We start from the raw sequence: 12,911 nt of genomic DNA, 5'->3' as shown, positions 1-12,911 counted from the left end.
GTGTACTATAAGTGTATAAATGTAAACAGAAGAATGATGTATGAATAAGCCCAAATGCATGTTTACATAATTTACACCCTGGTCTTAAAAATGTTATTTGGAAGAAAGTTCTTTTGACTTCAGTGGAGCTGTCTTACTTCCATCTATGGCTACCAACAGATGGATAAAAAGGGCCTGTTTCTCCTGGGCCCAGGGCCACTAGGAGCCCCAGACTCTTAGCTTTCAATTAAAAAAAATTAAGTTCCTAAGTGCTCTGGATCAGGAGATATACACCAAAATGTCAGCCTCCCCCCTACACCTAGTAGCTAGCCATTTCAATCCCCGACCTTTCAGATTTTTAGCCAATAAGTGAAGTCAGAGTTGTGACTGATGAGGGATCTGTTGACCTCCAGGCAACACCTAGAACCCTCTCTGGACGTGTGTGTCTGTGTGTGTGTTGGCAAGTTTGTGGGTTTTTTTGTGGTAATTTGCTGTAAAATATCAGGAGTGTAGAAAGTTGCAGTTAAAGCAATTGGGGAGGCTGCCTTTGTATATGCTGAAAGGCATATGTTACCAAATTCTTCCAAGCTACACAGGAAGCGGATTGGACTGTGAAAGACGAACCCAAATTGTGTTTGCATTTTTACAAATTTGTACGGCAGTACAATAAAGGAGGTCTGGTGTCCTGCTCCTCTGGTGCATTCACTATAGCTGCCCAATTTCCCTGCTTTTAAAAGTTTGATAGAAATATCTGCTGGCTATAGATATGTTCTTAAACCACAAGAGTTTTTTTTGCTTATTAGTAAATTTGTTTTTTAAGCCGGGAGGTAAGAAATGTGATCCTGTACAAGTTTGCTGAGATTGGATTGATCATTTGCATGCATATCGAGTTCAATTGTATTTACTCCCTTGCACTCCTGCTTAGGATAGATGAAACTGACCACAGGGGGATGGGAGGGGGAGGAAGGGCAGGGGAAGGAGGGATGGGAGCATACGGGGTAGGGGAGAAGGAGGGCAAGTTTGATTTGCATGCTTATTGAGTTCAGTGGGATTTACTCTGGTGCAATCATGCTTAGGATAGGTAAAACTAGCCATGGGGGGGAGGAGAAGAGGGAGGGAGGGAAGGTCAAAGTGGGCAGGGGAGAGGAAGAAGGAAGAGGAGAAGGCAGGAGCAAGGGAGAGGAGAGGGGAAGGAGAGGAGGCAGGGGGAGGGGAGAGGGAGAGGAAAGGCAGGTCTGATTAATTGCATGCTTATTAAATTCAATGGGATTTATTCCCATGCAGTCATGCTTAGAATATGACCATGGAGGAAGAGGAGGGGAAGAGGAGAGGGAAGGAGGAAGGGAGGGGAAGGAGGAAGGGAGGGGAAGAAGGGGGAGGGGATTGGAAGGGAATGGGGAAGGAGGGGCAAAGGAGAGGGGATAGGAGGGAGGAGGGGGGCAGGTTTGATCATCTGCATGCTTTTTGAGTTCAGTGGAATTTACTCCTGTACAATCATGCTTAGGAAAGAAGAAACTGACCTGGGGGGAGGGGGAAGGAGGAGAGAAAGGGAGGAAGGTGGAGGGGAAGAGATTGGTTCGGCGGGTACTGGGCAGAGGGAAAGCCCTTTCCTTTCCAAAAGGAAAACATTGTGAACAGTATCTGTTTTTCAGGGTTCACCCACTTTTTTATTCTGCAGCAGGTACATGTAGCTTCCCACCCAAATTTAAAACAAAGCTGTCCCTGGCCACATCCACACCAGATCTTTATTTCACTTTAGACAGCCATGGCTTCCCCCAAAGAATCCTGGGAAGTGTAGTTTGTGAAGGGTGCTGAGAGTTGCTAGGAGATGCCCTATTCCCCTCACAGAGCTACAATCCTCAGAAGAGGGACTGACTGTTAAACCACTTTGGCCACTGGAGCTCTGTCAGGGGAATAGGAGTCTCCTAACAACTCTCAGCACCCTTCACAAACTACACTTCCCAGGATTCTTTGAGGGAAGTCATGACTGTTTCAAGTGGAGCAAATATCTGGCTTGGGTGTAGTCACCTGATTAGCCAAGCCAAACAGCTGTTAGAACACTGACAGTTCTTACTGAGTATGCCTGACGCTATAATAGACGTCAATGTTAAATTTCTTAAATTAATTAAAAATCAGCCAGGCATTTTTAAAACTTTTGAACTGCAGAAGATGAAGGTCAGAGTATGGGGCAAGGTCAGTAATAGATTACAGGTACTCTGTGAACATGGCTGATTTTTAATTAGTTTCAAAAAATTATGAGACCGCTGACAAAAAAAGTCCAGCAAGGGTCTAGATTTTTTTCTCTTGTTTTACACTTTGAACTCTCGATTCTCTCTGACTGTTTTGTGTATCACCATGAAAGAGGGCTGTTAAGTAAGCGTTTCTGAGTTCAGGACTAACTTTTGTAAGGTTTTGTTTTGAAATATGCTTATGGGAGGCCTCAGAATGGCATGGGGGTATTTTCAATTTAACATTGCAGAATGTGAAAAATCCATGCTGGCTATAGTATACAGCCACTTTTGTGGCTGCATAATTATGGTTTTTGAGCTAGTTACAATTGTAAAATGCCTTGCGAGGGCAGGAACACTGAAAGGCAGGTTAAAAGTCTGTTAAATAAATACATCTTAAATCAAGACTGTGGATTCAAAATAACTGTTCATGTTGGTAATATATGTACATAACCAGCAGTTCTTGCCAATAGATTGTGAGGAGGAGGGGTTGGGTGGGTGGGAATATAGGGGGTCCAATCTACATCGAGTGTATTGGGCCCAGGAAATCATGTTGGCACCCCCGTTTCCATCTGAGTGTTGCAACCTTAAAAATGGAATATACAAGTAACTTTTTTAAAGCCTTCTTAATCCACCACCCCCTTCTCCAGGAAAACAAACATAAGGAGAAACAGAAGACAAAAAAAGACCTCTTCATTCTAAGACGATAGGAAGCAGGGCAAAAAATAAGCCTCCCTTGCTCATTTGGAAGACGTTAGAGAAAACCTTCTTTCCTTTGAGCTTCCCAATGGGGTGCGCCGCTTGGAAAGAGTTCCAAAGCTCCCAACCTCCTGCTTGGCTGACCCACACTTCCCTATAGCAGCTCCCAGTGCCTCTTCTCTTTGCTCCGGCTGAGCTGCTGCAGCGCTTTGAGGCTGGTTCCCTTGTTTGTGCCTGCACGGTCTGTCTCCCATCCGCTAAGGGAGGAGAAGAGGGTACGGAACGGGGTGTGTGTGTGGCTGGGCAGCCAGTGATAGGGCTATGGGCAGCTTGAGCAATCTGCGACTTGCTACCGGTCGGAGCTGGTGGACTCCCCTGGCATGCAGCTGCTGGGCGCTGTGCCTTTCTCAGTGGGTTGTGAACTGCAGGAGCTGGAGCAGGTGGTGCTCCCGGTGAGCAGGATGGGGGGCAGGTCTGCCCTCTCTTTGCTAACCTGCTGCTTTGCCCCGGGAGAGAAAAGCTTGCTGTTGGTGGCTGCTCGGAGGTGCGTGTCGCTTGAGAGAAACTGGTTTCCAGGGGGGATGGTGGTGCTCCCACCGGGCTGACAATTCCGGCCCAAATCAGTATTTCTCCTCCTGGAGCATCAGCTTCGATCGCAAACAAGCTCTGGGGAGAGGAATGGAGGTGAAGGGAAAGGTAGATTGGGATCTACTGGAGATTTCTTGGGGTTTCTGACTCAGTTGTTTTAACAACAGCATCAGCCAAAGTATCTCCACATCCCCTTCTGCTGAAAGAAAGAGAGCTAGGGTGGGCAGAGAGAGTCCAAGCGTGGGATTTTTTTGTATGATTCCACTGTGAGCTCAGTTCTGGTACTGAAAACAAATTCCTGGGCTGAGCATGTGATCTGGGTGCCTTGTTCTTCCATCCCCCCACTATTTTACACCAGCTCCAGTTGGAGAACCTCTGGGTTCTAGTAAACAACGAAGTAGATCCCATCAGCTTGAAGTCTGCCCACTCATGATCTAGTGCAGGGGCTCCCAAACTGTGGTCCATGGATCCCCACATTGTATTTTATTATATTACAATTTGAATTCTATGGAATGTAAATTGTAATACAATAATATACCATGTAAGAAATAAGACACAATAAAAATTCATTTAAAAATCATACAGCATCTAGCACAGTGCATTACAATTTCTACAACAGGCAGAAAAACCATCAAGTGGTCCACTGAGATCAGCAATTTTCAAATGGTCCATGGGGAAAAAAGTTTGGAAATCACTGACCAACTGTTGGAGCTAGTATATACACAACACATTTAAGTGCTCAAAGAACTTCATTTCCATGACGGGTGTACTGGCAGGTAACTTCAAGAGCTTGGAACGTTCATTTTAAAAGAGAACTAGTTCAAGTTCAATATGTCCAAGAAGGAACTAATTCCAGTTCATGTTTGTCCCTCTAGAACTGAACTACTTTGGTTTTCATTCAGTTCATACTTCAAGTTCATCCAAACGATTCTTGGCAATTTTTTTCCAGCATCCAGAATGTTACAAGCTGCTGTAAAGTATGAAATATACTTAAGACTAAGAAAACATAAAAATACACATACAGTGGAATGTGAATTGTTTAATTTATCCCACACCCTCCAAATTATGGTCTTTAAGTTTTAAAGGCCCAAAGTGTCTAAAAAAACACATTAAGAGATGGACTTGAAGATGAACTAGAAATCATTTAAAGTTCTACCCCCAAAACAAATCTAATTCATGGCAATTATGGGAACTACTTTCAAGTGTAGTTCAGAGGTTTTTGAACTAATTCAGTTAATGTAGTTAAAGTGAATTCATTCCTTTCAAGGACAGATAATTTTAGCCTGGCTTTACCAAGGAGGAAGCCACCCCCCTTCAAGGCAAAAGCGAAGGAGACAGGTTGTGGCTCACAGGCCCAGACCCCGCTCTGTCTTCCAGGTTAATGCCAATGGGAGTGTCCTCCTGAGTGAGATCGTCGGCTCCATCAAGCTGAAGGTCTTCCTTTCAGGCATGCCAGAGCTGCGCTTGGGCCTCAACGACAGGATGCTCTTTGAACTCACAGGACGTAAGTCACTCAGGGCCCTGAAGCAAAAGCATCAGTTGTTGGGTGGGCTTAGCAGAGTGAGAATCCAGGGGCAGGACTTCTGGGACTAATTGAACAGGTTGACATTACAGATTTTGCTTAGTGTCGAGGTTTTTCATTTTATGTAGATGAGGTTTCATTTCAGCCCAGGAACTTATTTTAATAATTAATTCATAAAGGTGAGTTTTTTGACATCTCTCAGTGCTGAGACACCAGAGCTGCTCCTACACCTCTGGGATAAGGGCCCCCCAGATGGACCGTGTTTATGTCTATGAAAAATGCAGTTTCTTTGGCTTGTCCTTAACATGCTACCTGATAACTTTTAAATTGGTATCTTGTATTTTGGGAATGGACAATTCTATTATTTTCTATCAACTCTATTCATTAGTTTATATATATCTGTTGCTTCCTGTTCTTAGGTTTTGTGTTCAAAAGTTAAGGACTTTAATAATTAAAAAAATTATCCTTTGGAAGAACCTTTCCTATTTGAATGCTTTGAATTCTAAGAGGCGTAGAACTACCAGGACAGGCAACTATGTCGTAATTCTTCTTAGCCACAAAAGTGGCAGCTGTTATCTGTGGCTACAGCTGAGTCTCCTTCTCTCCTCCCCCCCCCCAATTATAAAAGCCATCATTCCAACTTCTCAGGTGGGAAAAACAAGTCTGTGGAGCTGGAGGATGTCAAGTTCCACCAGTGTGTGCGACTGTCACGTTTTGACAATGACCGGACCATCTCCTTTATCCCACCTGATGGAGATTTTGAGCTCATGTCCTACAGACTGAACACACAGGTAAGTCTGGGATTCTGGCCCTAGGAAAAAGTAATGCTATGGTGAACTCACATGCACCCCTTCTTGTTGGAGACAGATGTAGTTGCTTTGTGCATGGATTCATTGTGGCAGTGGCTGCCTAGCTTCCCCAGACTAGCTTTTCCCTCATGATGCATACCCAGCTAGGTCAGTTGTCCACTTATCTGTTTGCTGGCACTGTTCAAGAGAGAGTGTCTCTTGCAGAAGGACAATAGGAATTACACACAGTTGATGGGCTAGCATTGTTATTGAAGGCCTAGTTCACTGTTCAGAAAGCTCTGTGAGGTGTTTTCTGATCTTGAGTAGCAGCTGCAGTTGGTTGTCTTTGTGGTGTTGAGAATTCTCCATACATCTGGCAACCCATTCTCTGCCACTATAAAACATCCAGCCACAATCATACATACACTCTATTGCACCACTGGAGATAATCCATCATCCTTTACATTTCCAACACTTCAGAAAGCATCATTCTTTCTTTGATCTCTTTTTTCCAAGCATGACATTGAATAGAAACCAACATTGTTAAATGTTAAAGGTGAAAGGAAAGCCACCAATGTGAAGGTGGTTCCAGAATCTCTCCTCTCCTATCAGATGTGTCATATTGCCCTGGTATTTGTTGAAGTGCTAAGAAAATTAACCATTATTTGGTGACTGCAATATAAATGCTACCTAGTTATTAGGGATTATCCCCTGCTGCTCAGAGATGGCTCACAGTCCTCTATATGACTGATTAAACTGAGATGACAGGATTTGTAGGTGTTTTTAGCTTTCACAATACCTGACATAATACCTTTGATTAACCTTTTGTTCTTCATGCCATTCGTTAGCCCTCTAACTCACAGAAGGCTCTGGACCCCCATGAATGACCTTCTCTCTCTTTGCTTGAAGGTCAAGCCTCTCATCTGGATTGAATCTGTAATTGAGAAGTTCTCTCACAGCCGAGTGGAGATCATGGTTAAGGTGAATAGCTTTGAGAGATACCTCCATCCCTGCCCAAGGCCTCTGCAGTAAAGATGGGGGGAGGAAAGCCTCTAATAAAGCAGATACAATATCTTTGGCTATTTGTTGATGTAGATTTTGTTCATACTTGACGGTTGCCCCACATGATCTAAAGGTAGAATGTGTATCAGCTTTGGAGAAATGAGAGCTCTCTCCAGTCTTCATTGGACAATAAGAGGGAGTGCAAAGCAATCCTGAGCTTTGGGTAACCTTGCTTTTAATGCTCAAACTTATCGCTGCATTGCTTTGGCTTGTTTTCTCTTGTGGCAGAGATTAACTGGGAAGGGCCAAATGCATACTGTCATGAGTGTGTCTTATTTCTCCTTGGAAAGGCAAAGGGCCAGTTCAAGAAGCAATCAGTGGCCAATGGAGTGGAGATATGTGTGCCAGTCCCAAGTGATGCTGACTCACCCAAGTTCAAAACCAGCATTGGCAGTGCAAAATATCTGCCTGAAAAAAATATTGTCGTCTGGAGCATCAAGTCCTTCCCGGTGAGAGGAATGCCCCACTCTCCTCCCCATCCTGCTCCCCAGATTTTGCAGATCAGTAGAGCATTCCAGTTAATGGGAATTTTGCCAATAACGTCAATAAAATACAGATTTAACCCTAGGGCTTTTCAGTTGCTTTTGGGTTGAGGCAAGAGGATTGTTCTGCTATATGGACTGGTGCTCCTACAAAGTGGATCTGGAAGAGGAGATAGTTAAGATTGATCCAGAGCAGCTGTGGGGAACCTTTTTCACTCTGCAGACTACATCTTTAGCTGGCCCCACCCCCTTACCCCCTTGGAAGGGGTTCCCAAGTGCCTGGCAGCCAACTGGTTAGTTATCAGGGACCTGGAAACCTCAGCTCAAGAGGTGTTGCCAGCCATAGCAAAGTACGTCTTTTTCCTCCCTGCTCCCCATCAGCAGTGGGGAGGGGGAAGGGGAAGAAGCCTGCATTGCGCAGGCATCGCTCAGTGAGGGAGAGGTCCCTCTCAGACCCAGTGTCTGCACTGAGCAGGTGTCTCCTCACTTCCAAGGGGGCGGGGAGAGAAACCTGCTTAATGCAGATATGGACCTTGAGAGGGACTTCTCCCTCCCACAGCGATGCAGGAAAAAGTTTCTGTGTGCTTGTGCTGCACACGCCTCTTCCCAAGGCATATGCAGCAAAAGGAAACAGACTTTGTATTTTTCCTGATATTTCCATTTGCTGTGTTCCCAAGACAAAAGAGGCACACACAGCCAAACTGAGCAGGTTTAACTCCTGCTCGTCAGTTTTCAAGCAGGGGTTAAAATCCTTCTATTTTGGCAGCACAGAATTAAATCCCGCCTATCAGTTGACCTAACAAGTGATGTCACCTGATTGGCAGATGGGTATGGTTTGGAGAAAATGGCCTCGCAGACCAAATTGGACTCCCTGGCAGGCCAAGACTGGCCTGTGAGCCAGAGCTTCCACACCCCTGGTCCAGAGCCAGTAGGGGTGCTAAAACTGCCAGTGAATCCCTTCCCGTTAGATCCCAGCAGAGCTTGAGGGGAGTGTGAATGAGATGGCTGACGGCGGGTTTTTATGTTTCTGTGGCCATTGGTGTTCCTCCACCTCTGTGCCCCATTTACCTTTTCTGGTCATTAGGGTCAGACTTGTACTAGCTGGTCTCCATAACCATTGGCTAAGAAAGACCCTACCCTCTCCTGCTTTTGGCTTTGCAGGGTGGCAAAGAGTACTTGATGCGAGCCCACTTTGGGCTGCCCAGTGTGGAGAATGAGGAGCTGGAAGGACGTCCACCCATCTCAGTCCGGTTTGAGATCCCATACTTCACAGTCTCCGGGATACAGGTGAGCTAGAGTTGATTGGAGGTGGAGAAGGGGGAATAGTCACACTCTATGCAGTCCAGGGACTATGTGCACACATGTGAGTAGTGGCTATACGAAGGGTTGAAAGAGAAGCTGAGATGATTACAGGCTCTAACCTGCGATTTGAACATATGGCATGTGATCTAAAATGTTAAGAACAAATAGCTAGTATCTGTTGCTATGAAATGGGTTTCAGAATTATTCAAACTATCCTTCCAAAGCTGGAGATAGAAGGGCCATTCGATTACATTGTGGCTGCGGGCTTAAACTCAGTGATCGTCTCATCCTTGCATATCTGTTTCAAGAGCTCCAGCTGGTGATGGGAGGGAATTTACCTCATCCTAGACCTCTGAAGAGGATATGCAACGCATTTTGCTAGCCTTAGCCCCAACCCTCATTTTTAAAAGGGGGATCTGCTGTCTTTCTGCTTAGCTCCACACACAGGAAGTTGCGCTCCAGCCTTGTTAAGAGGCCCACCTGTGGATGTGACACACAATAAATGTCTGTAGGTAACACTGACTGTATGGGGGTTACAAGCTTCCTGGGTGGTCCCATCCAGTTTATGCAGTTATAAACAGGGACCCAGTCTTTTGAAGCTGGGAAGAGGAGGGATTCATTCCCTTCTGTTTCTTAGGTATAGAAATGGGAATGTCTGGAGTACGGACGGAATGGTGCATTGTCCCCCTTCCCCCTGTCCCCATCAAGCCCAGTTCCCAAGCTTGTCCAGCAGAGCAAATCTATAGGTCCCCATCAGTCATCTATCTCTCCCCCCCCTTAAGTAAGTAACACTTTCCTTACTAATCACATTATCATTTCTTTAGGAACATAGAAAGTCAGACCATCTAGCTCAGTTTTGTCTATATGGACTGACAATGCCTGTCCTGGATTTCATGCAGGAGTCTTTCCCAGCCCTCCCTGGAGATGCTGGAAATTGAGCCTAGGACCTTCTGCATGCAAATTATATGTTCTACCACTGAGCGATGGTCCTTCCTTTTCTTTGAGACCAATTCAAAAGGTTTATTTTAAAATCTGAGTGTTCTTTGCCATGAACTTGTGACAGGCACAAATTCCTATTGCAGGCTCTGCCCAGTATCTCCTTGGAGAGGGTGGGGAAGACTACAGGTGCATATCGCTGCACAGACCTGAAGTGCCTTTCAGTGTGAATAACCAGTAATGAATGGCTTAAAGGAGGTTGATGGACACTTTCTCCTTTTCTATTGCTCTCTCCCATCACCTCTCTCCAATTTAGGTGCGGTACATGAAGATAATTGAGAAGAGTGGGTACCAGGCTCTGCCGTGGGTCCGCTACATCACCCAGAGTGGGGGTAAGTTGCCAAGGCTATGATGAAGCTGAACTGGAGACAGATGCATAGACACCAGCTTTCCTTGGTTGAGGCCCCCTCTATTGTGGTGCCTGTGAGAAGCAAGCCAAATGAAGGCAAAGGCGAAAAGAAAAGACTGCTTGCTTTCCTGGAATGTGCATGAACACAACTGGTTGTGTAACCCATTCTGGAGTCCCTTGGAGAATCTTTGAAACCTGGGAAGAACAACTGTTTCTGCAAGAACACGTGTATATCCTCCTCCAAGAAACCAGTTCATTTCATGCATTCCACATAATGGACTCTGCAAGGGAAAGGGAATCCAACAAATCTTGCTGCTTTTGTGTTGTGCTCCCCCAGAGCCAAATTCAGCAAGGGATAGCAGTTAAAGCATACAGCAAGCATGTGGCCAGAGCCCTGGAACCATGTGATTTGGGAATGTTGCCTTGCTCTGCCCTAAGCTCTGGCAGTTTGTGGAGAAGAAGGCTGGAGATGCTCCTGGCTTTCTCTCTGGAAAATCAGAGGCCCCCAACCTTTGCTTAAGCATATGCTAGTGATTCCCCTCTTCTCAACTTACACAGAGCCAGTGTAATGCTCACTATGTGGCTCACACTTGACATTATTCAAGTGACTCCTTCCTTCGAGGCTTGTCCTACCACTGGTCTCCCATGATCGCCTTTCTTCATTCAAGCCAGCACCCTACGTATTGCTGCTTTTCCTCAGTCCCACAAAGGCTGCTCCCCATTTTCCTGTGTGCCCCCCTCCATTTGTTCATTTTGCACAAGGTTGTTCATAATGGCCAGGTGGAGCTGTGCCACTAGTATGCTTGTTGCTGCTTGCCTCCGCTAGCTAAAGCTTTGATCGGCCCGTTTTCTACCTGTTGGCAACCTCCTTGGTTCAGTCTTTGGACAGACTCTGGCTGATAATACAGTGCCAACCAATGGAAGACCTGCACTGAAACCCAGCTCTACCATGGACTCGACGGATGGCTGAAGCCCAGGCTCTGTCTCATCTCCTTTCTTTGTAAAATGGGAATAATAAATTGCCTCCTCGTCAAGCTGGTAAAGCACACTCCTCAGGCCATAGAAAAAGGAGTAAATTATAGTCAGGCTGCTCCTCTCAAGCCAAGAACTTTGGGTCTTTAAGAAACTCTAACATAGCCCAAACCATTACCCTTGCTCTATTTACACAGTCCTTTTGTTTTAGAGCACATTCTGTATACTAAGAGCTGCATGGTGATCCTTCTTTGCTATAAGTATTCCATCATTATTTTTGTTACAGTATTATTAATTTATATACTACTTAATTGCCAAAGTGGCTTCTAAGCAGTTTTCCAATCAGACCAAAGGTCCATATTCTCAAACAGAGCTTGAAAGGCATTGCTGCCTCACTTGCCCTCCCAGCACAGGGGTGGGGAACCTGTGGCCCTTTAGATATGTTGGATTCCAATTCCCCTCAGCCTCTGGCTGCATAAGCTATGGTCAGGGCTCCTAACCCCTGCCCTAGCATCTGGTAAAAGGATTCCTAACAGAGATTCCATTCAGCTGCCATGGCTGATAACATTCTTGCAGAGACAGGTCTATTGGAGGTTGAGATAGTTTGTTTCTTTTTCAGCCATCTAAGCTAGAGGCCAGCACCATTACCTTGAGGCGGTGTGTTGCATTAAGAAATGTCTAAAGATCTCCCCTGAACGATTTGTGAGGCAGGATTCTCTGTGCAGAAACTGTGCTGATTCTCCTTTAGCAAGGCTTGTTCTTCTATAAGTTTAACAGTTCTAGCCGTTCTAACAATTTACCCAATATAGATGTGAGAGAGATATTTTATTATCTGGATTGTTCCAGCACTGGAAACTCTTTTTTAATTGGTGCAATTCTGGCCACTTTCCATCCTCATTTAATCCTGTGAGGGAGCTTGTTAGTATTCACATTTCACAGGCAGAAACTTTGGGACCTGGAGAGAACCAAGTTCCTAAAGCTCCCTCCCTCCTTGCAGGTCTGCTTTGATTGCTCTGCACCTGCTGCAGATATAACAGCTGCTCATGGAAGAGGCAGAACTATCAAGGAGCTTTCTGGCCAAATAGTACCCCAGGCATAACATATTCTATACCTTTTGTTCCAGATTACCAGCTCCGGACACATTGATCTTGTGATCCTGAAGACCTGGACAACCTCAAGAATGAAGTCTGGATGTGAACGAAGCCCCAATAATCCTTTTTACTCTTTCCGGCTCTCTCTGAAGCAGATTGTATATGTATATCCTTTTCCTAGAATGCCTCCCCGTCCCTCTCTCTGCCCAACTACAGCTTGATTTGGTAGTAGTTCTTGGGGTGCTTGACCCAACGCCTCAAGGAAAAATGATGGCTCTTTGCTGTTGGCATTTGTACTGCTTCCCTGACTGAATGGCTGTGGACCTCTCTCTGGTGAAAAGTTGACATGGTGTGCCTTGCCTGGAGAAGCTTCCAGGAGCAATGCTGTCGTTGATAACCTCTGTCCTTTAGAAGGTTCCACAGGACCAGAGCAGAAGTGGCAACTTCCTCAATGCTCTGAAGGTTTGGTTTGGCACTCTAATCACGGGGATCAGTTCTGCCTTGCCTGCAGGTAACTAGGTAGTATTAAGCAGAACTCTCCCTAGGTGCCTGGCTCCTTGCTGTGGTGCAGGTTGGACTGGAGAAGGGAGGGGCAGGGAGAGGTTGACCTACCATTGTGTGGAAACTGGAACCAGAGGATTCTGTTCAAATCTTACCTTGGGAACAAACTCTCCAGGTAGCTGTGGGCAAGCCCCTTTTTTCTCTCAGCCTAAGTTCCCTATTTGTACAGTGAGAATAGCAGCTACCTCTTGCTTTTAAGATGAGTGACACATAATAGGTAACTACTTTCACTTGTCCTTAGACCATTATGAGCTATAAATGTTAACTTAAAATAAATCAATCCATTTCAACA

At 45.4% G+C, this 12,911-nt stretch overlaps 1 protein-coding gene across 4 annotated transcripts in view; it reads left to right on the top strand.

Moving 5' to 3' along the window:
- Window positions 1–12,911, top strand: part of AP1M2 (adaptor related protein complex 1 subunit mu 2) — a 35,163-nt gene extending 22,252 nt beyond the window's left edge. For all 4 annotated transcript variants that reach the window (XM_061582899.1, XM_061582904.1, XM_061582917.1 and 1 more), the window contains 7 exons: window positions 4,872–4,998; window positions 5,665–5,807; window positions 6,714–6,785; window positions 7,157–7,315; window positions 8,510–8,635; window positions 9,903–9,978; window positions 12,091–12,911. In XM_061582899.1, the coding sequence (XP_061438883.1) occupies window positions 4,872–4,998; window positions 5,665–5,807; window positions 6,714–6,785; window positions 7,157–7,315; window positions 8,510–8,635; window positions 9,903–9,978; window positions 12,091–12,113 (726 nt within the window). In that variant the 3' untranslated portion in view covers window positions 12,114–12,911. The remainder of the gene's footprint in view (window positions 1–4,871; window positions 4,999–5,664; window positions 5,808–6,713; window positions 6,786–7,156; window positions 7,316–8,509; window positions 8,636–9,902; window positions 9,979–12,090) is intronic.

Source organism: Rhineura floridana, chromosome 1 (assembly GCF_030035675.1).
Source record: "Rhineura floridana isolate rRhiFlo1 chromosome 1, rRhiFlo1.hap2, whole genome shotgun sequence".
NCBI lineage: Eukaryota > Metazoa > Chordata > Lepidosauria > Squamata > Rhineuridae > Rhineura > Rhineura floridana.
This window is presented reverse-complemented; position numbering and strand designations above follow the sequence as displayed.